Source organism: Seriola dumerili, unplaced genomic scaffold (assembly GCF_002260705.1).
Source record: "Seriola dumerili isolate Sdu_G_001 unplaced genomic scaffold, Sdu_1.0 BDQW01000189.1, whole genome shotgun sequence".
Taxonomy (NCBI): domain Eukaryota; kingdom Metazoa; phylum Chordata; class Actinopteri; order Carangiformes; family Carangidae; genus Seriola; species Seriola dumerili.
In genome coordinates this window covers 894,337-921,066 of record NW_019174444.1, presented here as the reverse complement: position 1 = coordinate 921,066, position 26,730 = coordinate 894,337, and the positions used below count along the sequence as shown (strand labels likewise).

Here is a 26,730-nt window from a genome sequence, read left to right as displayed (position 1 = left end):
AACATACACTGTCTATAGACCACACATAAAAATGTATTTTATTTACTGTATTAACAAATTGTATTATACATTTTATAGACAGTGTTTTTGTAACTTTTGCTTCACAAACAACAGCATTATAAAAATAAAAGCACATGTAACATATACTGTGATAATGGTGTCATTTTTTTTTTTTTCTCGGCAAATTTGGAATAATACAGCATCTATTTCTTCACTTTGTATTTCTTACAAAATGTGTAGTAGAGTCTTTAAAAAAAAAAAAAGGAGTGAGTTTGTTGTTGTATGGAGAGCTAGAAACAATGAGGTGCCCATCATGTCCCCGGTTCAAAGGCAGGGCCGTGATGTTAAAACTGCAAAATCAATGTGATCAGAAAAATACAAAACAGGAAAAGAAAAAACATGCTGGTGTAGAAATGGTAATAACTGTGAGATGATTACATTTGCTTGGATAATACTTCATCGGCAAAAAGCTTTTGTTTACTTATGTGAGTGATTCAGATTTGTGCAATCTACAAACGTCAGCACATTGGCAACATATCAGTGATGGCAGACTTTTTCAATTTATATTATCAACTGTCAGAGTTATTATTTTCATCAGGAGAGACAGAGAGAGAGAGAGAGAGAGAGAGAGAGAGAGAGAGAGAGAGAGAGAGAGGGAGAGAAAAGAAAAAAAGCTATGAGGCAAGTTTGGTGAAATCCTCCTCAGTTCTACGATGTTGTACAAATTTATACGAAAAGCTGACATGAGAACCTCAAACGCACTCTTGAGATCCATGACGACAACGAAAAAGTCCCCCAAATGTCCCCTCGCACGGCTCCAGAATTGCTCTTAACCATCATCAGGCCTGTATGATAACTGCTCTGCCATCTGTGCGCCTGGCTGCCAGCCCACTTATTAGCTACATAATTTGGTTGTTTCGTATTCCATCGAGTTGGGCTGCTTGGCAGTGAAAGTCTGCAGTGCCGCCTGGATCCTGGCAACATCTGTGGTGGACAGTTTGAGCCGGTGCCGCAGCAGACAGGAGAAGAGGTCCAGAGGTTGAGCTCCGGGTGGAGAAAGCCTGTTGACCCGGTCCCGGATCTCCAGCAGCTGCAGCAGGGCCGAGTCCTGCGATCCCTGAGTGTACGGGTAGTCCAGCTGTAAAATCAAGTCCTGGATCGCTTCTGGGTCAAAGTGCATACTATAGCCATACACCTGGATGCTGTTGATCTTCATGTAGCCTAGATTTCGCCCCGGTTCCAGGTACTCCAATGGTTCATAATATACAGTCCCATTTCCGTTAGTCGAGGGCCCCCTGATCCGGCTCCGTAGATAAAAGTGGACTGTCTCAAAAAATGTTTTCCACTTGTTGCCCAAAGTCAAAGTCCAATTATAACAGTCATAGGGAAGGTCTAATTTAGTCCTCTCCCAGTCTGGGTAGTTGTTCTGGTCAATGGGCATGATCCAACTCTCCGAGTGGCTTCCCCCAAACGGATTGATATACACAGACAGCATGGGGTCCAGAGTGCTGTTCTTGGTAAGGCAGATCTGTAGAGACATCCCCAGGAGCATGTGGACATGGTTTGACTTGTATTTATTACTTTTCAGCGTCAGCAGCATCCTCTTCCTCCACGACGGGTCGAACCAGTTATTCAGCCTGACATCGTTGCTGACGAAGATCCCGTGGATGCTGATGCGGTTGTCGCGTTTCTGCAGAAGGTAGCGCAGCTCCAGGTCCTGCAGGTCCGTCTCGAAGCCGATGTAGTGGTCAGTGGAGTCCGGAACCTCGTTGCGGCACACACCCTGGCTCAGCATGTAGCCCTGGTTGCAGGTGGCGCAGCGGGAGCGGTTCTCGTAGGAGCAGGAGGCGCAGGAGGTGCCCTCGCCCACCGTGCAGGGGATCACACCCTGGCAGGGCGGGTGCTCGTAGGGGCAGGAGCAGCTGCGGGTCTCCTCTAGGTAGGAGCCAATGTGGTTGTTCTCGCTGCAGTACATGATGGAGAGGATGTAGTGTAGCCAGTAGCTGAAGGGCCTGCAACAGACACAGAACAGGATGTAAGATTTCCTGTAAATATGAATACATCTATAAAATGAAATTATAAATAATTACTAAGCATTATCCAATTTGCGCAGAAACACAAATGTGAGGAGTGACTGTATGAAAGCTATTTTTACCACTGGCAATTTTCCTGTGTGTTATTTTAAGTGTTGATCCATAAGAAGATATATTTGTCGTTTTAAGAACCAAAAACCATCTCAATGTAGTTTTACATCTCCTCTCTCAGGCTTCTCTTAGGAGCCCTAGTAACAACGAGGAGAGAGGCTCTGAGCCTCTCTTCTAATTGGCTGACTGTTTTCCGAGTGATCTAATAAAAATATACCAGATTTCAGGTAAACACACTCAGAGGAACCAAATCCTGCAAGGTTGGATGGTGGGACCAGGTGGGCGGGTCTTGGGGCATGGCTGAGGGTGGTGACTGCTTTGTCGTGACATCACAAAGTTCCAGAAGTCCTGACGGCTGGTTTTAAGGCTCAGTTTCTGAATACAGGCTGTGTGCATTTCTCTGTGGCCTGAGCGCTTTGATACTTTCACTGTATTAGTATAGAACCTAGACCTGCTTTATAATCAAACCTTTAATGCATTTGACAAATCAATAGTTAGAATAGTTGATATATGGGACTAAATAAGCAATATCAAAGTTAGAGCCAAAGAAAAAAAAAACACACATCCTCCAAGTGTCTAGAAATCAGTCACATTAAATATGATGCAGAAAGCCAGCTAATCCCATTACAATAACACCATACATGATCATTAGCTCGTAGCTAGCACAGTGATAGTGCTAATGGAAAAAAAGCATGGCTGATGTCTACCATCTCCCTTGTTTGCCTCCTGTTCTAACAATGTGAAGGTGAAGGTCTGCTGCCCTCCTACATTTCCGTATCACTTCATATTGTCCAGAGACTCGCGTCCACTAAGCAAGGCCAACGTTTAAGCGATCCATTCAAATCTCCAGACATTTTGCTTAGATCCTTTTCAGAGAGCAGACCCTGGCCACATATTTGGTTTGAGAGAATTCCCCTTGCAGAGGTTAAAGGTCCTCTGACTGCTGTTTCACTGGGCCTTGTAAAGTTAAGAAAAAAAACAGTTCTAGCGCTAAAAAGTTTGCTTCATCGGGTGTTTGACAGTTTGTCTCCTGACAACACAGCAAACAGCACAACGATTTTAAATCAGATTCTGAAACTTAGTTCTTGTCCACATTAAACCAAGGGAAGAAGAGCACAAACAAAAACATAAATCCAGAAATTCCTCATATATTAAAACTATTGTTGCTCCAACTTTGGCAAAAATATAGCATTTAATGTGAAACCCCATAAGCTGATAATAAGGATAATATGGCCCTTTAATAATAAGGATAATATGGCCCTTTAACAACATCATAAATAACAACCACATAGAACATCAGATTAAAACATTAGAGAGTTTCTGATACATGATTCAATCCAGAGTGATGATCTAGAGTAGGTGACCAGGACTATATAAGTCGCACTTGATTTGTTTAGTCTAAGACACCAGCTTGAATGGTAAATCAAAATTCCTGGGGTTGTTTGTGAAGAAAGGAGCAGATGGACCAGATGACAAGAATATAATGTCATAAATTAGTCTTTCACTTTCTTTGTCTCACATCTGTCACATTTCTAAATCCATTTTTTTTTTCTTCTCCAGCAGAGTTAGCAATTTTGTCATTATAGCCCTTTGCAGCTGCTAAATTAATTTAGGGGAAATAATGTTGTGTGTATAAGTAATTTACATTCAAAAGCACATTTTTTAAAGGAAAAAAATAGAATTTGTCCAAACAGTTGTTTGACTGCATAATAGCTGGACTGCCTGGTGTGTGCAGCATTGGGAATTACAACTTTTATGATGAATATTAGATCAAAGTGAGTGAAAATCAGCAAAGTTTCTCACCACCGCTTCACAAACCAGGTTGAGAGCAAATCTGTGAGGCGTATTTCAGAATAAGAGGCTACCTCCAGTACATCTTCTGAAGGGCTAGTTTCTGTTTCTACACGGGGAAAAACCCATATGGCAGAGTTTGCTGCTGATGCCCCCTCACCAAACACCTGATGGGACACGATAATGAATGTTGAATTCATGCTCTCGTTCACAGCACCATCGCCAAAGCAGAACAGATGAAAGCAATTGGCTATAACCTTAAAACAAAACCTTTTTTTCTCAAACACAGCCGATGAAGACTTTGACACGTTGGATATATTTGACAACTGCCTCATATAACTGAATGTAGTATTTTTAAGCAAGCCATCAAACAGTATGGCCACTTACTTACTTTGATCTGATACAACACTTTAAAATGGAATTCGGTTTGATTTAAATTTTTGCTTTTTGCTTTTTAAAGCACATGCACAAAACCTCATTTTATTCGTGCATGGTTTTAAACCAGTTTTTTTTTTTTTTTGCTGCTGAATTATAAAGTACTTTGAGCTGCACTGTGTGCATGAATGGTGCTATATCTTTAAAGTTCATTCATTCACTCAAGACACATTTTTTAGAGTCTGCCTGGGATCAGAAACAGGCACAGAAATGGCAAAGCTGCTGTGATAATATGCTGTGCAGATGGTAATGTAAAATTATATGCATACAGGCTTCCTAAAGTAACATTTTCAGTGCAGTTGTGCAATGTAGTTAAGCATTTAATGCCTTTATGTTGTCAGACGTCATAACATCTTAAATTAACATGTCAGTTTTTGCTGCGTTTGTTAAGCAGCGTGAAAGCAGCAGAAAATTGTAGAAATACATTTAAGACCAATACAAATATAAAAAAGAAAGATGCACAAGGCTAATTACACCATTTAATGTGAGGAAAAATAAGATCCACTATCTATAACTGTGATGGATTTTTTTTTTATTGCATTGTTTTCTTCCCTCCAGTGTGCTGCACTCTATCACTCATTAAGCACAAATATCCCGAGCATGAAAAAGCCAGAGTCTATAGAAAACTCCATCTGTGGTGTTTGTCAGTTTCAGATCCATTTTTTTTTTTTTTTTTTTTTGTGTGCGTTGAAGCAGGAAGTCATTGTAATACTCCAACATCACAGTGTGTGTGTGGAGGAAAAAAAAAAGAAAAGGAGCAGAATACATTTTTATCAAATCATCAGTTTTAAAATCTGGTGACATTTTGTCAAAAAACAGTTGATGTAATGCGTTAACAGTACCCCAGTCACTCTGAAAGTCATCAGTGAGAGTCAGTTGTGCATATCTCACCTCCAGAGTGGAGGCTGTGCACAGCGAGAGAGAGGAAGCTGTCCTGCCATCATAAAGTGCATTGTGTCAGCAGGACATGTAAACTGTCATGGAGACGCAGTGTGCAGTATGAGCCGGAGAGAAGCCGGGTGTTCACTCTGCAATCTGTTCATTGTCTGTCAGCTCATTTCACACAGATCAATGCCGCACACTTTTCTTTTTTTTTTCCTCGTGCCACAGATTCAATTTTCACATGTGAGCAAAAACTTTCTTCTCAATGGAAGATGCACTACATTTTTTCCATTAAAATCCATATTTATTTAAAAAAAAAAAAAAAAAAGAAAGGAAAGAAAGAACACATCACTGCAATTCTGACACCTCTTGTATTCTGAGACAGTGCAGCCAAAAAAGCAAAAAACATACTATCCTTATCTCCAAAGACTGTACAAGAAAGTTACAAAAGAAAATGGATTTGCAGTGTCAAGTTAAAAAGTATATGATGTTTTTTTCCTTTGCTCTTTCTTCATCTGAAGAACCACCAAAAGCCACGATGTTTCAGTAATAGCAATTGCTTTTTTGAGTATAGATTTAAATGAAAAAAGGTTACAAATTATATTCCACAATGTAAAGATTTTGATATAGAGGGAAAAGCAGTATTTGAACCAACTCTTTCTCAGACCTTTTGAGAGCACCAGGTTATATCACAGCAGGATCCAAAATACCCAGTTTAAGTATTTACTTTCATCACTCCCACTATATCTTATCACAGCTTTTACTACTCTCTTTAAATTTGCCCCAGATACTTCCCAGCTGAAATATTAAACATAAGATTCAGCGTCGATGGTGCGTGGACATGTCGTGTTCATGAACTCATCTCCACATTTCAAGTCCTACAAGTCACTTATTTCATCTCCTGACTTTTATTTACTTTCAGTCCTGATCTCCTGATTAAATCTGTTCATTAGTTTTAGTCAGATTTTAGTCATTTGGTTTATGTTAATAGACATTTTAGTGTTTTTCAGCAGGAACATTCAATTTTAGCCATGCATTTTTCATTTGCATGTCATCTAAGAACTTTGGGACAGAAAAAGTTACTTTACCTCTGCCTAGAACTGCTAAGTGTGCATTTATTTTGCAAGAGGAAGGCTGCATGTGAGGAAATATTAGACATAAGAAAAGGATAGATCTCGCTCAGCTCACAATAACATGAGAACTGTGAGCTGGATCCCTTAAGTGGCAAAGGTGAAGTGCTCCAGATAGACTTAAACTGCCGAACGTTTCGGGCCAGCCGCCCTGCTTCAGCGTGTGTATAGGAAATATTAGTTCCACAGTCTGATGTTATCTCCACAAAGAGACCAGTGTTTGAGTTTGAGTTCAGGAAAGATGGCTGGATTTTGGTAAAACTGTTAAAACCTCTGATTATTTCTACGAACCGATAATATTTTCCTGTACGTAATGACAGTTACTGGTTCCTTCAATCACGTTGCACGGAACTGGAGCTGCTGGGAAAAATAACAGGCTGTCGCTGCATTGCCGCTCTTCTGTCTCGTGTCGTTAAGCTGAACTGAGAGCTCCGCTGAAGTAACTTTGTAATGCATTTTAATCTGCATTTCTCCCACTCGCTCACTGTGTCTAGCGATTGTCTCTTTCCCGCTGAGTGGCTCTGATAAAACAGTGCAGTAGATTTTACACCTGCTTTTTCCCCGACATTAAATTTCACATGCAGTTTCCTCTTCCGCAGCGGTCAGTCTGCTATGATAAATCAGGTGTAACAGCTATTTGTATTCCCATTCCCTCCTCCCATCTTGTGCGCCCTTGAAATACATATTGCATTGAGACCAAACATCATCATATTCAATGTTGAACAAGCAAGAAAGTTGTAGCAGCTCTCAGGTTAACATATACATCTTGTAGGGTGTAATAAGATTCTGAGAGTGATCGGTAAAATGCTGGTGTAAAGAACAGTGTATCGTTTGAGTGAACAAGGAGGATATTTCCTTATTTAATGGCAAGAGGAAGGTGGTGGGCATCTCTACAGAGACTGTATCTGTGGCTAAAATAATCACATTTCAGAGGATGAATATTTGGTTTCTCACCTGAAATCGCTGCTAAAATAAACCTGGCTGCATCAGCTGTACTGGCATAATCACATTTCTTTTTCATAAGCTCGGAGTTTGCAGACTGTACGAGTGCATTTTTGTGAGAGAAAGACAAAAATAGATTGAATGATCTGCCGAGGAGAGATGGAGAACTTTTTTTTTTTTTGCCTCTGCGATTTCATCACGGGCTGGTTAACCGACGTTAAAATCTCCCAAACTTAGCACATTCCTCTAAAACACTGCAAACTCTAATTTCACAGGAGGATAGCTTTGATTTCCTGGATGTAAAGGAGACCCGGGAGTGCAGCCAAGTCATCAGGTGTGACACTATAGCTTACTTCAGTAGGACCTCCGCTGAATATCAAAGCGCTAATATATTGTGTGTATTATTAGCATAATGCCTAACTCAGGGGATAACAATGCGCAGAGAGAGAGAGACAGAGAGAGAGAGAGAGAGAGAGAGAGAGAAAGAGAGAGAGGCTGGAGAAAATAAATGAGCAGTGCCGCTCACAGCTTGCTTGAAAGGACTCGTGATGTGGCTGCAGGCTTTGGAATTTTTTTTTGCTATTTTCACACATACTCAGCCACACACAGGCATGCACACACACACACACACACACGCACGCACATATCCACATCCATGTCAACAGAAAGGTCAGCAGGAATACTTATCAGCTTCTCACCTCTCCCTCAGCATAACAATTTTGGGCTGAGTTCGACACCTCTTGCTGAGGGTGAAAAGCTTGTTGACGATGCGCCGCGCTTTGCTCAGGAGCTGCTGGGCGTTGAGCTCCAGCTGTTTGTAGCGCTGGTGAACGGCCGGCTCCATGGTCCAGAAGTACTGGATGGCGGACGTGTTCAGGGCGTAGAACGTGGGAAGCCTCCGAACGAAGTTCTGAAACTCATCTGGAAGGCAGGAAAAACAGGCGTGATGAGGGTGGAACAACCTTTTTTTTTTTTTCTTCCTCCAACACAGGCTGAACTAACTCTCTCGTTTCCGTTCAACTACATTTGGCAAATTTAGTCAAGACTAAATGAGGGGATCACTTTGCAGAGGCCACATGGGCTCAAGAGCCACAGGGCAAACTGGAAGTGATATTGTTTGACGCATATGCTAATGGAAAAAGGCAGAGCTAAATGCAGGGTTGGGGAAAGATTTTCTTTTCTTTTTCTTTCATTAAGGAACAGCCAACAGCTTTCCCAGGGCTAACACTGCGGCTCTGTCTGTGGGAGAACAGGGTGGATGAGGAGCACAGAGGATGATATGTGTCAGTCCCTCAGAGCTGCTGTCTGCTGCTCGCACAACGCACAGTAAACAGATTACACTTCCGAGGCATTCAATAACAATATCATCATCATCATCATCATCATAATCGTCCATTGCTTGAATGGGAAATCGATGCATGTTCAACACTTGTGTGAGAACCACCTCTGTTTGTAATTAGTAACATATTAGTAACATTATCTTGATAACGCATCATCTGATTAGAAAACCAATTAAGTGTCAATGGCTTCCCTGGTGATTTTGCAAGGTGTATTACATGTTCCTGTAAAATTATTAACTTGATTAAACAGCTTGTAATAAAATATATTAAAGGGTATTTTAGGGTCTTTCCACGGCTTCAATTTATAAATGAGAGATGTTCCCCTGAGGAGACACGGTATAGCTTCAATGTTTGTTCACTGAATCCCATGTTAAATAAAGACTGTTGCCTTTTGACAAATGCATTTGTGTTATATTACACAAGGAGTTTAAAGTGTGTTGCTATGCTATAATTTTGCTCTTGTCAGCAAATCCAACAAAAAGTCTAAACTTCCCATCTTTCCCAGCCTCTGTGACACCAAGTCACAACCCCATTCGTTCCTACTGAAGATGTAAACATTTAAAGAAATGGGCCATAAATATATAGTTTCAAATAGGCTCATTAATTTCCTAAAAGAGCTGGGTACTGTAGTTTTTACACTTGGTACTATTGCATTTTTGCAGGGACCATTTTCAGACAAATGTGCACAGCAGCTGGATGTACGTGCATCGACTCCAAATAGACTGCAGTACCTATGTTCATTAATGAAGGAACATGTGCAGCATTGTGGCTTATATTTCTATTTTATATCAGACTTAGTACGATCAATTCATTGTTGGATTTGCTCTTTTTATTGGATTTGTTGAATATATAACTTCTATAAATATAATCTATAACACTATATATAATTTCTTCATTGTAAAAATTAGATTTTTTCCTGTTTTTGGCAAAAAAAAAAAAAAAAAGATGAAGATACGTCTTTTGCATTGATGCAAAAATCACTATCCTTTCTAAATACAAACTTATAGCTAAACAGACATCTTTCCATTTCTTTATTTGTTCATTTGTTTGCACAGTTCATGCAATAAACAAGCTCAATGGATATACATATGCGGGGAAAGAGTCCTCCCCGGCCCTATTTGGCCTCTTCGGTACGAAAAATATGCTGAATCTTTCGAGGCGTCTTGGTTCATTTGAGGCTAAAAAATAATAAAATAAGAGATATTGATTAATTAAATACAGCAGAGGAAACACTAATTTAACTTTTTTTTCCCCCTTGAGTTTCCTGTAGAAGATGCAAACTGCAAGTTGCTGCTGAACAACAGACCATTATTTTTTCACCAAGACAATGATACCTCATCCCTGGACACCCACTCTCTCCCCACCATTATTATCTTGTCAGCCACTGAACCCGGGAAGGTAACAGCGCTTCCCTTTTGTATGACTTTAAAAATAGAAAGCACTGTCAGATTTGGAGGAGTGTGAGCGTAGACACTGTGTGGGCATTATTAAAAATAACATGAGCGGGGTTGGAGGCTAATTATGTGAGAGGGTTGTTTGGCAGAATCTTCCCAAATTGCTAAATTGTGAGGTAACGGTGAATAAATAATGTGCCTTCGTAGCTGGGTTAATTTTAATGTTTCCAATTAATGCACAAAGCTGAAATATATTTTGACCAGGACCTGAGTACATATTTTACTCACTCGTCAATGGATCTTGGTCTTAAATCTATTTTCAGTATACTATTATGAATATGACTCTGATATCTGTATCACTGAAGACTGAAGATGCAGGCTTACGGGATTTATTAAGAATTGAGATACTGATCTAGAATCTGTGGTTTCCTAATTAAAGAATATCACACACACACAGTGTAAGGTCAGAATAAATCACTTCCACCATCAGCTGACTGTGAAAAACTCATTCAACAATCAGAGTCATGATTATTAATCTCCATGCTGCTGGTGTTAGTTGTTAGTTGTTCTATTGGATCAAATATTGCACATGAGTGGATCCCCGGGGGGGTTTCAAAGCAACTTAGTTATTTTTCCTTATTTAATACAACACCGCAACCGCGGTTCTTCAGGGCACCTTGCTGCTTAAGCTATTGCCAGCTGCGCGCTAATCAAGTTGCCCTTCGTACAGAAGCATGTAGCCGGTAATAACCACTCTCAGCCGGCGAGCTGCACAAAGAACAGCTTAAGGCAGGAGCTGGAAATGACTGAAAACAGCTAGGTGCCCTCAGAGCCTGTGGATGCAGCTCACAGCTTCGGTAATGGCAGGGGGACACAGAGACAGAGCGGCGTCGAGAGATATACTCAAAATACATGACACACGACACTGTGAGGGCGCAGCATCCGTGTTAATGGTCAAAAAAAAAACTTGTGGGATTGCTTTCGCTCTCTTTACTGTGTTTATCTTAACACTATGAGCACAATGGCGAGCTGATGGCTGATGTGCCTGTTTCTGCCAGTTACTCAGCTGACATTAAATTAGGTCAGCTAATAAAAACAGCTTAATAACAGCTGAGCTGTAAAGTTTGAAATCACAGGTTACATCGCAGTGCTGCTGACAGATTACAGCAACTGTGGTTTGTTGCGTGGGTATAAAAAAAAAAAAACCCTTCCTTTGGACTGAATCACTGTTGACCCAGTCACATTAGAGTAAATGCTGCCCTTTCATTTTCTGGACACTCAGATTTGCACTGTGCAATTTCTCCATATAGACTCAAATAGCAGGACAAGGTAGTTGTCTGAATGCCAGGGGAGAGGGTTGGCTCTTTTGACAATGCACACTGTGAGATGACAGATTTCCCAACTATTAAAAGAGATTTTGCTATGCAGAGTCAGCTGTGCCTTTAATATCTGCGGCTGCTTTTAGGCCATTGGGGGAAATGTTGCCAATCAATAAGCAGGGGCTGCTTTATGGCCGGATTGGATTTACAGGATTTTTCCATCAATGTCATTAGTGCGCAAGTACCTTAATTTGTCAGACATTTAATTTAGCAAATTGTCTGACAAACATTTTTATCTCTAGTGAATTTGCAGAAATGTATAATATCACATTATATAATGATACTGTAAAACAACACAATAGATTTATTTTATCCTCACTGAGGCGTTGAGTGACGTTACATCAACTGCTGCATAGTCACGTCTGCTGCTTTAGGTTTATGAGGAATTAATGTTTTGCCTTCTATGGAACAATTTACAGGCTATGACCACAGCTAACACTGGGACTTTGGGACAATCCATCACATCTATGCAATTATAGTTAATAGGGATGAGACGCTTTTCTCTGTTGTTTTCATATAATTTTGCAATGCTGCTTTTAAAAAAACTGCTCCTGTGTGTACAGATGAATTCCCATTACACAGACTGGATGTAATTGCCCCTTATTTTCATGGCCTTTCTGTCTTTGTTTTCTTTGGCCATTGGCTCCTCTAACAATGGGGTGTAATTTGCTGTCAGTTGGGGAGGAATGGGAGGGGGAGGGTCACAGTGATCGGATGAACGCATTGAGGAAAAGACTGACCTGACTCCTCAAAGTCTTGGTTGGCCATATTCCAGGAATCTCGGATTTGCAGTAAACTGGCTTCCATAGCCCTCAGATCCACCTCAGGGCAATTACACTGTGGGTAGTCCACGGCGCACTGGCACCAGCAGTCATTGTCCCGGCACACAAACTGGCCCTCCTCATTACAGCCGATGTAGCTGAGTGCTGCCTGCACGAACCTGGCCCTCAGATACTCTGGCAGTACGGCCTGCAGGCCTGAGGCAAGGACGAAATACATGGGAATGTCATACGGATGAATGAAGAGGGAGCTGTAAGTACTTCAGGTATCGCAGAAAATGTTTTTAGATGTGCTGTTGTACGTTAGATCTGTAAATCATTGAGGACCAGCACTCATTTTCTCTGTTTTTTTTTCTTTCTTTTTTTCCTGACACATATGCTCGGCGTCACATGCATTATGCTGAGATTCACTTAAAGTTTTATTTCTACTGCATAGTTCTGCTACTTTTGTTCTGATTCATTACCGCCTGAGACTCACTTCAGAGCTCTGCAAGCATGCATTGCAAAAAAAAAAAAAAAAAAAAAAAAAAAAAAAGAAAAAGGAAGAAAAAAAAAAGCAAAAGAGTGATTGAAGCTAAATTCGTTCTGACACTCTCGTGCTGCAGTTATAAGCTTGCCAGAGAACAGACACTGTGACAATTCCATCAGAAATTGGGGGAGTTCAATTATGGATGGCCAACCTTGCAAATGAATCTTGTTTTCAGGGCTCTGAACCAAAACGGAGCTGACAGAGTCGAGGTTGTCATAGTTACTGCATCCAAGAGGGCCCGTCCTTGTTTCGGTCACCTAAAGGGAGAAAAACAGAGGCACATAACAATCATCCACACTTAGAAAGGACGACACTAATGTAATTAAATATACAGAGAGAAGTAAAGGAAAAAAAAAAAAAACAGGAAGAGGATAAGAGGGAGCACATGACTAAATGTCACGTAGAATAAGATTAACAACACCCTCTCTCTTCAATATCTCCACTCCTGAGAAACACAAAATATATTACGCATTATTTAGACTTCTCCGTTGTGCAAATCATATTTAGGATAATGACTCTGTGAGCTAGTGGGCTGGAAATTGAGTTGCGATAAGGATCCCTGGAGTAAAACGTAATGAGTAAGTTGTGGTGTCATCTGTCAAATTCATCTCTACATTGTGTTTACCCATTACAATGCCCACTGACACACATAACATGCTAAAATCCATCGTGATGCCAGTGTAAGCATGTTCTATTCAATTATATATTTGCACCCGAGGATTCATGTAATTGCCCCGTGCAAACGTTTACATAAGGTATGTAATATTGTTACTGGACTACACAGGCTGAAATATGATATGATGGTTGGCAACAAAATCATCTCTTAATTGTGGGCTCTTTCCTGAAAGAATCTTAAAAGAGTACTCCACTAATTTAGTATTGCACACTACTGAAACACTGCCAGACTCTTTTTTTTTTCCATTGTAGAAAAATTGATTCAGCAGAACCAGACATATTTCATATAATTTCAGCTTTTGCTGGCTTTAGATCACAAAATGCTGTACACAACTGTTGTTAGATATGCAGTAATACTGCATAGGGGGGTAATACTGCATATCTAAGAAAGGCAGGATATTCCCTTTAACTAATCAAGACTAACATGCAGTTAGCCAGATAAATAATCCAATTAATTCTCATGAAGTTGTCATCGTTCTTTGAATTTGATGTTTTATTTCCCTGCAAACGACTTGAACTGCATTTTATTGATTGTTATACAACTAAACATTAACTCCAATGCGGTCGGAGGATTGATTTTTTTAATCCTGGATAAAGTTATCTTGAATTGAGCAAACCTCAACGACCAACCTAGAGGCGCTGTGAGACTGTGCTCAGGTACAGATGCAAACGTCAGCATGCTAACATCCTCACAGTGACAATGCTAACATGCTGATGCTACACTGGTATAAGTTTAGTTAATTGCCATATTAAAATGCAAACATTTGCTAATTAGAACTAAACACAGAAATACAGCTGAGGCTGATGGGAAGTTTATAACCAAAGCACTGGAGAAATTAAAAACATAAAAGTCAAGATCAAAGTGAATACAATTTATCCTGAGGGTACATGATGCAGGAGTTTTTCAGAAATTACACTAAAATCCACAAAAATAGATCAAGTTAGTGCTTCAAGAGGAACGTGAATCACCAAAGTCAATAGAACTCCTTCTCTGAGGACAGTCAATGTCTGTACAAAATTTCATGGCAATCCATCCCATAGTTGTTGGGATACAGACCCATCCCTGCTGCTGGGACGGCTAAAAAACAAAGTATTAAGGCAGTCATTCTAAGTGTGAATGAGAAATGTGAATCATTTTGAATATACCTGCACTTTTTTAACCAAACTTCTGCACACGTTTGGTCACAAAGATGTGTTGTTCTGACATTTTAAACCACCTTTAACCAACTGAAACGTCAACGATCTAATGGAGCTATCTCACATGCTTAAACGTTAGCAGTTAGCGTGTTAGATAATTATGTAACTAGAATTTCCTACAGTGACCCAACGATAACAATGAACACAGCCTATGATGTCAGTTGTGACAAATTTTCAAAAGTTACTTTATTGATCTATTAGAAAGGTTTAAGTAAATGGTGATAAGATTGTTTAGAAAGTGTTACTGTTGCATTAAAGACTGTCAAAGCATGATTTTAGGATCTAGAGCATCATTTGCTCATCGCTCTAGTTTTTTTAATGCATATATTTTTAAATCAGTTGGCGAACAACACAAACCTCTATCAAATGTGTGTGATGTGAGCTCAAAGAGAGTAACAAGTGATTTTTTGGCAATTTTGGAGCACCTGTGGCGGAGTTGAAAACGGAACTACAATGGGACTATATTGTCAGCAGGCGTGATTACTTCAATCATCATCAATCAAGCCACTTCTCTTTTTCTTTCCCTGCTCTTTAAAAGAATACAGTTTTTCCTAATGGCTGTCAGACAATTTGTTGAAGGAGAGAACAGCGTTGAGCAGGTTTCACCGCAAAAAAAAAAAAAAAACTCTTCCCAGAGAAAACTGATGTGTCTGCGTGGGAGGTGTAAAGTCTCCATGAGAGATGAAAATGACACTCCAGGCGAGCTACTGAGTGCTGGAGTACTGCAGAACACATTTGGTTAGCACGAGTTTCTCTTGTCCCTCTTGTACAAATCAAGGAAGCCATTCGGTGACATACAGCGAGGTGCCAAACAAGTTGGCAGAGTTAGTCGGTTTGGCTCTGAGAGTGGGTCATCTCCCAGCCTGTCTGTAGAGGATATGACCACCTTATTTGTCCCTTCGCCATGTGTCATTATGGCATTTTTGTATGTCTGATAATCTCTCACACAATAGCTATGTTTACATAATTAGCAAATAAGACAGATATGATTCACAAAAAGCACTGGAAAGAGGATTTGGATCTACTCATGAGATCTTGGTCGTATATTGAGTGCGTTTGAAACGGTGGCTGGAGAGGGGCGCTTGGGTTTGCATACCTGCTCTAATACAGGTTAACTAACTGCTTCAGCCATGTAGGAGTAGGAGAAGAGAAATCACACCGGTTAACACACAGGGAGAAGACTCTGTCCACCTGTTTACCAGCTCATATTTGAGGAAAAATATGCACATACAGAGGCCTGTGGACATTCAAGCAGTGAGATGTGTGTGCAAGAATTGTTTGTCTGAATAAACAGCCTGTGCAGTAAATATCACTGTGTCCTTATCGTCTGTGCCGTGTGAAATAACTCTGTGGGTCACTCGGTAAACACATGACAACAGAACCTATGCTTCTCACTCGGTCTGTGATAGAAACCCAAATCCTGCAAATGGAAAAAATAGTAACAAATCATTAAGAGTCAGAGGCTTATGTGAAAAAAGTTTTAGAAAACAATATAATGGCAGGAAACCTAACAGACTGCTTATGACTGAGATAATGTTTCTTGTAGAGCATCTGTTTCTTGCTTGTATTTACTTATAGGAAAATTAAGTGAATGCATCCTCTTCCTGTTTTTAATAAGAAAAAAAAAAACTCTCGTGTGCCAGGAGGAAATGATTCTCTAGGACAAATGAAGCTTTTGAAGCTGCTCAGGCAGATGATCCACAGTCCCAATCGACCTGAATGTGTTTATTTCTATTACCAGTTGGGTGATCTATTAAAACTCGCTGCTCATTCTCCGCTGGCTTAACTCCAAAACAAATTCTATATTTACATTTATTCTAAATTAAAATGTTGTGATTCAATATGTGGGTTGACTGAATACAATAACATAAAGTAAGCAAGACAAGAAGTAAACTATTTTAATGGAGCCGGCTTCAATTTACTGGAGCCGCTGGGCTATAACCAGAAACTGAAGCATTAAAGGTCCCATGTTTTATACTTGTCCTGTATTTTATTTTGAAGTTTTGATAGCCATAAGAAGATATAAATCCTGGAAGGCTGAATGGTGGGTCCAGGAGGGGCTTGGAGCAAGGCTCACAACAAAGCATTGACTGCTTTGTTGTGACAACACAAAGTTACAGAAGTCCTGACGGCTGGTTTTAAGGCTCAGTTTCTGAATACAGGCTGTGTTGCATTTCTCTGTGGACTGAGGCTTTGATACTTTCAAAGTATTAATATAGAACCTAGACCTGCTTTATAATCAAAGAGGACATGGAAATCTCACTTTATATAATATGGGACCTTTAAGGTAAATTGTAGACATAGGGTTTTTAACAGATGTGTATTCATGTATCGGACTGATTACACTGATGGTATTCTTTTAATAAAGTGACGATCTAGCCAAATTGAGCTCATGTGGCCTTTGAAAACCCAGGGACTATTAGTTATTATGGATAAAAAAAAAGGGAAGAATATTTTCACACCATATTCATTTGAAGGGCCTTGTAGTGACAGAATGGATTTGAAACTTTGCAGTGCCATACAGAAGTGGTCTGGGTTATGCTTAGAAATGAGTTTCTGGGCACCATGGTCATGCAAACTCAGGTGATTTGCTCTCACACCACCACTTCACGCATAGTTGGAGAATAAAACATTTTCAGGGTATTATTTCTTACTGCACTCAGCACTCTAGAAAAATTGTGTGTGGTGGCTTTCGTGCAGCTTGGCCCACTCGGAATCGAGCATGAGTGAACCTAATGTCATATGACTTCACATAAGAACAAGAATTTTAAAAAATGGAGAAGAGAAATGTGAAGCTGCTGGGTTTTTTTTTTTTTTTTTATTACAGCCAGGTATAATTAGATAAGTTTTTCAATAACAAATGTGACACAAAAGGGAAAAAAAACAGAACTAAGAGCAGCAAATATCTGCTACCATTCCTGGCAGAAGTGTAAAAAAACGAACACTGATGGCAGAGACCAACACGCACACGAGCAAAACAAACAAATATTCCTCAACAACAGTCATGTGCGGAGTGTGGTAACTACCTCAGACATGGAAAGTCATTTGAATTAAGCAGATATTAGACTGAGTCAAAAGAAGAGATGAAAGTGATGTTGCTATTTTTTTACAGACTGCATAATGATAAGGACATACTGCATGAATACCATGAAAAAAAAAAAAAAGGATTCTTTCCAAATAATTTTCTTTTTGAGCAAATGCTGAATCCACTGAAGAAGTTGGATAAGAAGTTAGGAGTGAGAAAACTTAAGTAAAAACAGAATACCTTCTGAGACCGGCATAAAAAGATCTCACAACTTTTCGCCGCGAGTCTTGGAAGATGCAACCGCGCCCGAGCCTCAAAGACAGAGCACCGGATTTGTGCTGACAAAACAAAGACGCACATAAAACACTGTAGAATCGCTCCTTTCCTTTGAGCTCACGGTTAGATTGTTCACAATCTCAGCTCAGTCATCCTTGACAAAAGCTTGATTTAGACCACGCATATATATATATATATAAATATATATATATCCAGGTTTTCACAGGGCAGCAAAGATAAACTGCCAACCTGGAGGGAAATCCATCTCCTTCGCTGTCACTTGCAAATTATTGCCAAACACCGTGACGGTGTCTTCTTTTAATATTTTCCCATAGGTCCAATAACTGTAACCACATCTTCTTGCTAGATTAATGACAGCAACGGTGGTATCCAGCCAGGAGGGAAAAGGAAGACTTGCCGCTGTAGGCAGGAAAGTTGTCTTTCTTCTTAAACATCTACTTTTGACAACTACAAGGTCAATGAGGGAACTAAGCACAGAGAGACATGAACAGGAATAAAAGCTGGGAGCTCTGTATGAGCGGTTGCACATCCAGTGTCTCTTTCAATCTCCTGCTGACAAAAAATTCTGAACTGAGCTGCCGCTTTTCAATTTAAACTTATTAAAATATAGTCTTTTGAATACAAAGACATCATTTTAGGCAGGACAGGCAGACAGAGCTAAGGAGAGTGAGAAAGAGAGAGAGAGTAACTGACTTCCATTCTGCTTTTTTTTTATTATTGATGCGTTAACACAATTAATTAAAATCCGAGAAGCCTCCATAGGGATCCGCAGATTAATTCCTAACACAGACAGATGTCCAACTTAAAGGGGAAAATTGACCAAATGCAAATCTAAAGATGGCTTTTCTATGCATAGCAATGAGACCATCTGCAAAAAAGAACCCAGTGGAGCAGAGCATGTGTGCACAGTCAGCCTTCTCTATTAGAAATTGACCCCAAAAAAGAAAAAAAAAAAAAAAAAAAAAAAAAAAAAAAAACTAGTTTTTTTTTGTAGTTTTTACACTTATCTCAAAACCTCACGGGGCAGTTGTTGCTGAAAGGTGAGTTATTCTAAGAAAAGTTATTCTAAGAATGTGATATATAAATGACATGGATGGGTTTGGTGGGAGGGGTATGTATGTGAAGGGATGGGGGGGATTATTAATGCTCCATAATTGAGTACAAGATAATTGTGCTGACTGTGTCGGAATAACTAACAGCTGCATTTAATGGAACATTTAATTGCACTTAAAGGCTTTCCTAGAATAAGCAGTTTGTGATGCTTCCACGTGCTGCGGATGTGACTTCTTTATCTCATCGTGATGAATTTCACTTTGCCCTCCAGGCATGCCTTATGTTGTATTTTTTTACTGTCTAAATACTCCTTAAGAGTGTATTCACTTGAACTCTTTCACTTTTTTTATATCTTTAGAGCTGACTGGTATGGCTGGAAATTAATATCACAGCAGTAATAAATACTTCATATAGTTTGAGCTGACAAGCACAGATGAAATCACATTTTTATGAGGACCATCTGGGTGTTCAACACATGCATTCCAGTGTTATGCACTATATTAGAAAAACCTGCAAAACCAACATTTCAACAACAACTTGTATTAGTTTTGTGATTGAAATCAATCATTTAGAAAATAGAATAATGTCATTCCACATAAAGTTGATTGGGGGTAATATTGTAATATCTAGGTGTTTTTATGATAGCGGCTGTGAGAAAGTAACTATTTGCATATTTTCAAGGTTTTGTGGACATCTGGTAAAGCATCCATGGAAACTTAGCAGCGAAGTGAATGTATGGCGTTGAAATTCCGTAGAAGCAAAGTAAAGGTTTCTGGCACAACTTCACCTACTTCCAAAGTCCCAAAAAGTCTAAAGTGGTCAAAAGTCCAGCAACACTTGCAGTGAACAGAAGAACTTCATTATTAGACCAACGCTTTTCACTAGGGACACTGATGAAGGCCATAAGATGAAACCATAGACTGTATATAAAGATGGACGTAGCCTCTGTGACGTCACTCATAGGTTGTCATGAAGGAGGAATTTAGAGACCAAAACCGTCTTTTGTACCAGGCTGTAAACATGTTTATTTCCGCTGTAAAGTTGGACATTACGTTGCGGGAGTTTTGAGCTCTTGCATTGAAATGCCAACATAAATGATCAAAAAATTATATAAAGTCACTAGGGTTACTTTTTGTTTCCTTATTGCAATTTATTTTTTTTAATCGTTTTATCATTTGCAGAGAAACCTTAGACCAGTTCCCAGCTACGTATAATAAACTAGAAAACAAAAGAAGTGCAAAAAAAAGGTTAAACATAATTACCAAGACCAACCTCACAAATATGAATATATATATTGGCCTAATGTATGTGTATGGCATCACTACAGCAAAGGAGATGACAAATGACTGGAAAATAATAACATAAAGTGTCTTAATAAAAGCTGCTGGGACCCTCTTTGATGACGGTGGTGGAGATTATCAGCCATATGTGTCCCATCAATTGGATTAAGATCTGGGGAATGTGAATGCCACAGCATGTATGATTCATATATATATATATATTTTTTTTTTTTTTTCTCTCGTGCCACATATGCAGGCATCTGCATTTGTTCTTCTCCCTCCATTCATTTTCCTTTATTTTGTCACCAGTCTGTGTGTTCAAGCAGAAAACAAATATTCCCATGTGAGCCCTGAAGGCATCCTTTTCAGCTTCATCTTACACTCTGTCGGAGAAAATGCAGCTCTGCCTACTGCCAGACATGTTGTTCAGGGAAAACACTGCTGCTGGGAGAGCTGACACAGTTCCACTCTCAGACAACCCAACGGCCCCCCCAGTGCACAAGCGCGATGGCTCAGGACGTGTCATTTCAACTTTTGGAGCAGGTGAGAGCCAGAGCCGGTATTTGGCATCGTAACTGGATTAAGCACTGCACAGCTGCTAGTTTTACTCAGTTTCTACAGCGGAGTGGGAGGGGGGCGTGATGTTAGGTTCAGTGTTCCCACTAGAGAGGTTATGCACACACAAGTAGAAACACATACCTCTCAGTTTCAAATTTACTGCAAGAACTGAAAATAATGGTGTTGCTGCAAAAGACAGCGCATGACACAAATAAAACAAAATAAGGAAAGCATGATGACCGACAAATGTTGATCCTCTCTCAAACTTGGCTTAGCTGGGATTCATCACCATGTACTGTACGCATATCTGTTTTCATTGAGAAGCTGGAACTAAATATATACAGCTAATAGATTTAATAAAGTGAACATGATAAAAGGAAACAACACTACAAGTTATCTATTAAACCACCCGTATTATCTTAATCAGATTATGTCTTGCACAGTTTATAGATAGATGATAGCCTCTGTGTTATTGGTGTGTGGCCTCAGCAGGGCAACGCAGCACTTAGCCCGTTACCATGGTCCATCGGTAAAGATGGCTCCAAGGCACATCCATTATTTAAAAAATGCACAAGCTTTAATATTATTATAAGACCAGTTAGGCGGGTGCATCTTTTACTGACTAAGATTCATCACTGCTGCAAATGCCTCATATGAATAATTCCACAAAACAGCATAAAATGTCACTTAGCGAGCTGCTGTTGTCAGATGTTTGAGCAACAATGGACTTTAAATGGCTGCACTTTCTGCCTGCTGGAAGAAGAGAAAAAAAAGTACAAGATAGCATTAATGTTTCATGAAAATCATCGCTCATTTCCAAATTGCCTTTTGCTGCACCTTCAAGAACGGTCGTTTGCTTAATCACCACGGCATGGTAAAATGTGCAAATCCACATTTGCATCTGAGATGCATTCTCGCCTGTTTACTCAGTCTTTGAGGATTTCAATGCATGCTTTAAGACCACTTTGTTGCACTGGCTTACACTCTAATATCAACCAGCGAGGGATAAGCTTATAAACTATGAGCAGGAAGAAGGGGAAGAGGGAGAAAATAGCATCAGAATGAGATTATTGTGTGCCCTCTTGAAAAAAAAAAAATAAAGCCATTCAAAGCCACAGGGGAACAGAGGGGAACCTTTGCGAGAAGAAAGTGGAATTTAATACAGTATGTAGTGTTATGTTCACTGAGTCTCTTTAAGGGAAAGTAAGCTATGCTATTTTACAGGAGGTACCAGTCACTTGAAGAAGGACAGAGAGAGCAGATTTGATCCTGTGTATTTATTTCTTCTCTCCAGGCTTCACTTCTTTTACCCAGCTGCAGATTAAAGGTCCTACATAGTAGAAAGTGAGTTGTCTTTTTTGATTATAAAGCAGGTCTATGTACTGTATAAATACAGTGAAAGTATCAAAGTGTGCAATTCATAGACAGAATACACACAGCCTGTATTTAAAAACTGTGCATTAGAACGAGCCGCCAGGACTTCTATAACTTTGTGATGTCACAACAAAGTACAGCCCTCAACCATGCCCCGCCCACCTGGACCCCAGATCCAACCTTGCAGGATTTGATTTCTCCAAGTGTTTACCTGATATCTGCTATATTTGTATTTGATCACTCAGAAAACAGTTAGCCAATCAAAAAGAGGTTCAGATCCCCTCTTCTGATTGGTTGTTCAATCTGTTGTGACTAGAGCTCCAGAGAGAAGCCCTAAACAGGAGATGTAAAACTACATTGAGATGTTTTTTTGGTTCTTAAAACCAAATATATGTTCTTATGGATCAACACTTCAAAGAAAACACCACAAAAGTGTAAAATATCGGACCGTTAAAGAGAAATAGTCATATATCAGACTAAAACTAGAAACTATCATCCATCTTTTTCTACCATACAACGATCTGAAGTCTTCTCACCTATAACATCTCAAGCAAAGGAAAACCTGTGGATTTAGTTAAAGGTTAGAGGAGTGGTGAAGAGAAAAAACAGAAGAATGTTTATCTTCCTTTCTGAATAATGACAATGCTAAAAAATCAGCCAGTAATGAATTATTCATACATGCTCGTGATAACAGAGGCCGGAACGCTTTGTTTTTGTTTTTTTGTCTTATTTATCCTGCCATCAAAACTGCCCCAAACTCAGGGAGCCGTGTTCTCTGCAACTGTTCCTTAGCAGCCATTATCTGATTTCTGAAGCTCGAGTTTTACTTGTGTGTGTGTGTGTGTGTTTTTTTTTTTTCAGACTCCAACAAATGAAGCGTGACGCTGCATGACTGACTGAGCACTCAGGGCCTCGCACGGCAAATTGGGTCAAACATTCCTTATCACTTCTCCTCCCCGTCAATGATATTCTCCTCCCAACTTTAGTTTAATGAATCTTCAATACGGCAGAAGCCTGGGCCGCAAATCAAAGGTAAGCGCATTGATTGATGCAGCATTTCCTGTGTACCTGCTGCGTACACGATCCCGGGGCTAAAAGGCCTGCTAAATAAGGCCTGTCTGTCCTCGTCTCATCTCTGCTGTTCGGTCGCATGACACCTTAACTCATACCACAAAATGTTTGACAAATGACGGAGGCTCTCAAAGGAAATTACTGAAATGGAAGGGCTGATTCATCACACTATGAAACAGCACAGCCATTTTATTCCCCCACACTCCTATCTCCTTTTTCCCGTCTTTGATTATTTTCCAGTGCAACTGTGCTCAGTCCTACAGTTCCTCCTTCAGGCCAGACATTTCTGCCATTTAAAATATGTTATCTCTTAAAACCAGGGGACCACTGCTTTTCTTAAAGGCAGCTTTGTTTTGGCATCCGTCTTCATTGGGGTGAGGTAAAAACCCATGTTCGGAATTAAAGGCTGCTGACGCTGTGAATATTTTACATCAGTCACCTGAAAACGCCGTACAAACAAATGTACCCCAGAGGGCTTTTTCTCCATTCATCTCAATCAGAGGGGTTTTTAGCAGGACTCTGGTTCAGTGGCGGCTGCCAAATCAGCTCAACGTCCTCTTGCCAATTCACTTTAGAGAATGTACAGTTCTATCTCTGATGGGCTCTATAGTGGGGCATCAATAAGGACAAGTCCATGAAAAATGGGCTGTGGCTCAGAAAAAGGCAAGCAGTTTAGTCTTTTTTTTTTTTTTTTTTCAGCTGCAGCCACACAGTCAGAATTAGGGAAATAGACACTGATGTTTCTACTTTTCGAGTGGAGCTCTGTATTAAGAGGCTCCTGCTGGCTCCTTGTTACTCACTGGTGACTGCTCTTTGTTTGCTTTTTACCTGGGATATGAAGTGACAACCACTCCACCCGATGTGCCAACATACTAACCAATGTACAAACTAGACAAGAAAATTAACAGAAAATTGTCAACAGGCATCACATAAACTGTAAATAAAGATGGACATAGCCTCTGAGATGTCACCCTTTTGTTGGTTGGTTGGTTGGTTGGTTGGATTGGTTTCTGAAGGTTTTGAAGCTCAGAGTGAGCTGCTCTGCCATCGTTATCTTGGCAGCACCTGACTCCGCCTACCTCCTAGCTAATCCAAAAATGGATAAAACTGGTGGGGTGCGTGTGAAGCTGAGAGAAGTTTGTGGCAAGCATGCGCTCACCCACCTGTCACTCAAAGTGGCCACGCCCGCAATTATGTATAACCTAAAGCCTTAATAAAATTGAAACAGGTGAATTAAAAAAACTTCACCTCCTGTACAGATGAAGCAGGAAATTAGTGTTAGAGACCAAAAATGTTTTTGTGCCAGGCTGTAAACATGTTTATTTCTGCTGTAAAGTTGGGAGTCTATGGGGATTGACTCACCTTTGAAACCAGACTCTAGTGGTCATTTGAGAACCTGCGGTTTTTGGCACTTTAGTGGTGGCTTCATTTTTCAGCCCTAGAAGTTGGTGTTTGGTTAATTCCAACTTCTCAGTGTGAAGATTTGCAGTTATTTTTTTCTGTTTTTATATTATTGTGATGTGGTATGTTGTTCACAGGAAACAAACAATTTAACCACATCACCCAGGAATCTGGGAAATAATGGATAGAGTTGAGAAAATTCTCCTCTTTCTTAAGATAAATAAACCATTAAAAAAAACAATCTTACCATCTGAAAAGACTGGGCTGATGTTTTGGAGGTACATGGTTTTCACAGAACAGAGAGTAGTAATGCTACCGTAACAATGAATCACATCATAATAAGGACTTTGGGTTTTGTGAAATATTAATATCTGCTTTTTAAAGTCTGACACCTGAGCCAGCTCCATTTGCTGATGAAGGCCATGACAGTTCTCCAAATGCTGCTTTTGAAGTAAGATTTTTTTTACATTTTTTTTGTTCATCAGATGCTTCCGCATTTTATCTCATCTATTCTTCTCTCAGTTGATCTCAGGTCGTTTCAGTTTAGCTCATCTTTTTTTTTTTTTTCAGTATCACATGTTTTCAATATTTCACTACTGTCTCACAGCGAAGCAGCAGCTTTACCCAGAGTCATTGCAGGAAAGAGACAGGTCCCAGATCTGTTGAGACAGGTCCCACACTGTGGTTAATATTAAAGCAATAAATGTGGATCCATTAGTCAGATCAGAGGTGTTTGTTCCCGATACATCCAGTCCCATAACTCCCACTGCAGAGACAGGTGTAATCACAGCACACAGCCTATGATAAACAGGAAACTGACAGTGTCTCAGATGGGTGTTTTTGCAGGTTGCTGATTTTACCAACATTCTGCGACGTTAATCTGTTGTTTACCACAAGCAAATATAAACACATTAAAGCCACGTGAAGAAACAGATTCTCAGGAAAGCTCAGAGAATTCTGTGTGCGGCGCGAAGGGCAAACTCAGCCGATTCAATTCATTCTGCTAGATAACAACTGACAGAGTGATGAATGAACACTCCCCAAAGGTATTAAGCAGTAAAAGATACAGGGTGATATTTACATCACAAGCATATTTTGATATGCATAGTGGCGCTGTTCCATATATATGCCCGTGAATACACACATGAAGGAGCAGGGGAGGGAAGTAAACAATGCTGCTCGATTCATCTCCTTTCTTGGTCCAACTCCCTCTTGCTCATTGAGCGTGCAGGTGCGCATGTTTTTCTCCAATGTCATGTTAAAACGCTATAAATCGGATACAATGGAGGGTAGGAAGAAAAGAAATATACTTTTAATCAGCTGGCGAAATAAAGAATGTCAAGTCAATCAGTCAGTTTTTGATATTTGACTTAAATTTTATCAATTGATTTCCAGATTGAACATGTTCTTTCATAGAGGTGCAGCAGCAGGACAGCGGTTTCTGAAGAGAGCCACCTGACACCTTATGGTGCCTTAAGGATGGGTTAATGGTGCTGCAAGATTTAGGCCAGTGCCCGAGAAATGTTCTGTTTCTGTTAAATGATGCTTCACCACATCATAAAACAAAGCGAACAAAACACAAGCAAAGTTTCCCAGGTGCACAGCAGTCGGAAACAGCGACTGTCAGACCAAAACGGTGAAAAGATTTGTCACTGAATTGATCTAAAACGGAGTTCTTTAAATGCAAATAGAGCTCAAAGAAATGCTGATACATCTCAGTTCAAGACGACCGAACCTAAGCGGACAAAAGAACTGAGATCAGACTGTTTATAGTGAAAGCTACTTGGCTCATGGGTTTTCTTGTACAGGAAAATGTCCCGCTCTGGGTGGAAAACTGCAGCAGTGGCACCAAGGTAGACATTGTAAGACAAAACACTCAAAGATATTGAATATTTCAAGTGACTAAGAGAGATAATACACCTCAGCAACATAAAACAGCTATCAGGAAGAGGCCTATATTATCTTACCAAATACTGATATAAGTTCATATACAGTACATCACACATAATGCATGTGGAGTGGTGATGGGTAGGGTTAAATTAAAACCAATATGA

At 39.9% G+C, this 26,730-nt stretch overlaps 1 protein-coding gene across 1 annotated transcript in view; it reads right to left on the bottom strand.

The window, feature by feature from the left end:
* Positions 1-634: 634 nt before the first annotated feature.
* The window catches only part of LOC111227555 (BMP/retinoic acid-inducible neural-specific protein 3-like), a 50,027-nt gene continuing 23,931 nt past the window's right edge, over positions 635-26,730 (bottom strand). Inside the window, exons 4-7 of the mRNA XM_022753098.1 lie at positions 12,897-13,002; positions 12,178-12,414; positions 8,023-8,245; positions 635-2,012 (exon numbers count right to left, since the gene is read on the bottom strand). Of these exons, the coding sequence (XP_022608819.1) occupies positions 896-2,012; positions 8,023-8,245; positions 12,178-12,414; positions 12,897-13,002 (1,683 nt within the window). The 3' untranslated portion in view covers positions 635-895. The remainder of the gene's footprint in view (positions 2,013-8,022; positions 8,246-12,177; positions 12,415-12,896; positions 13,003-26,730) is intronic.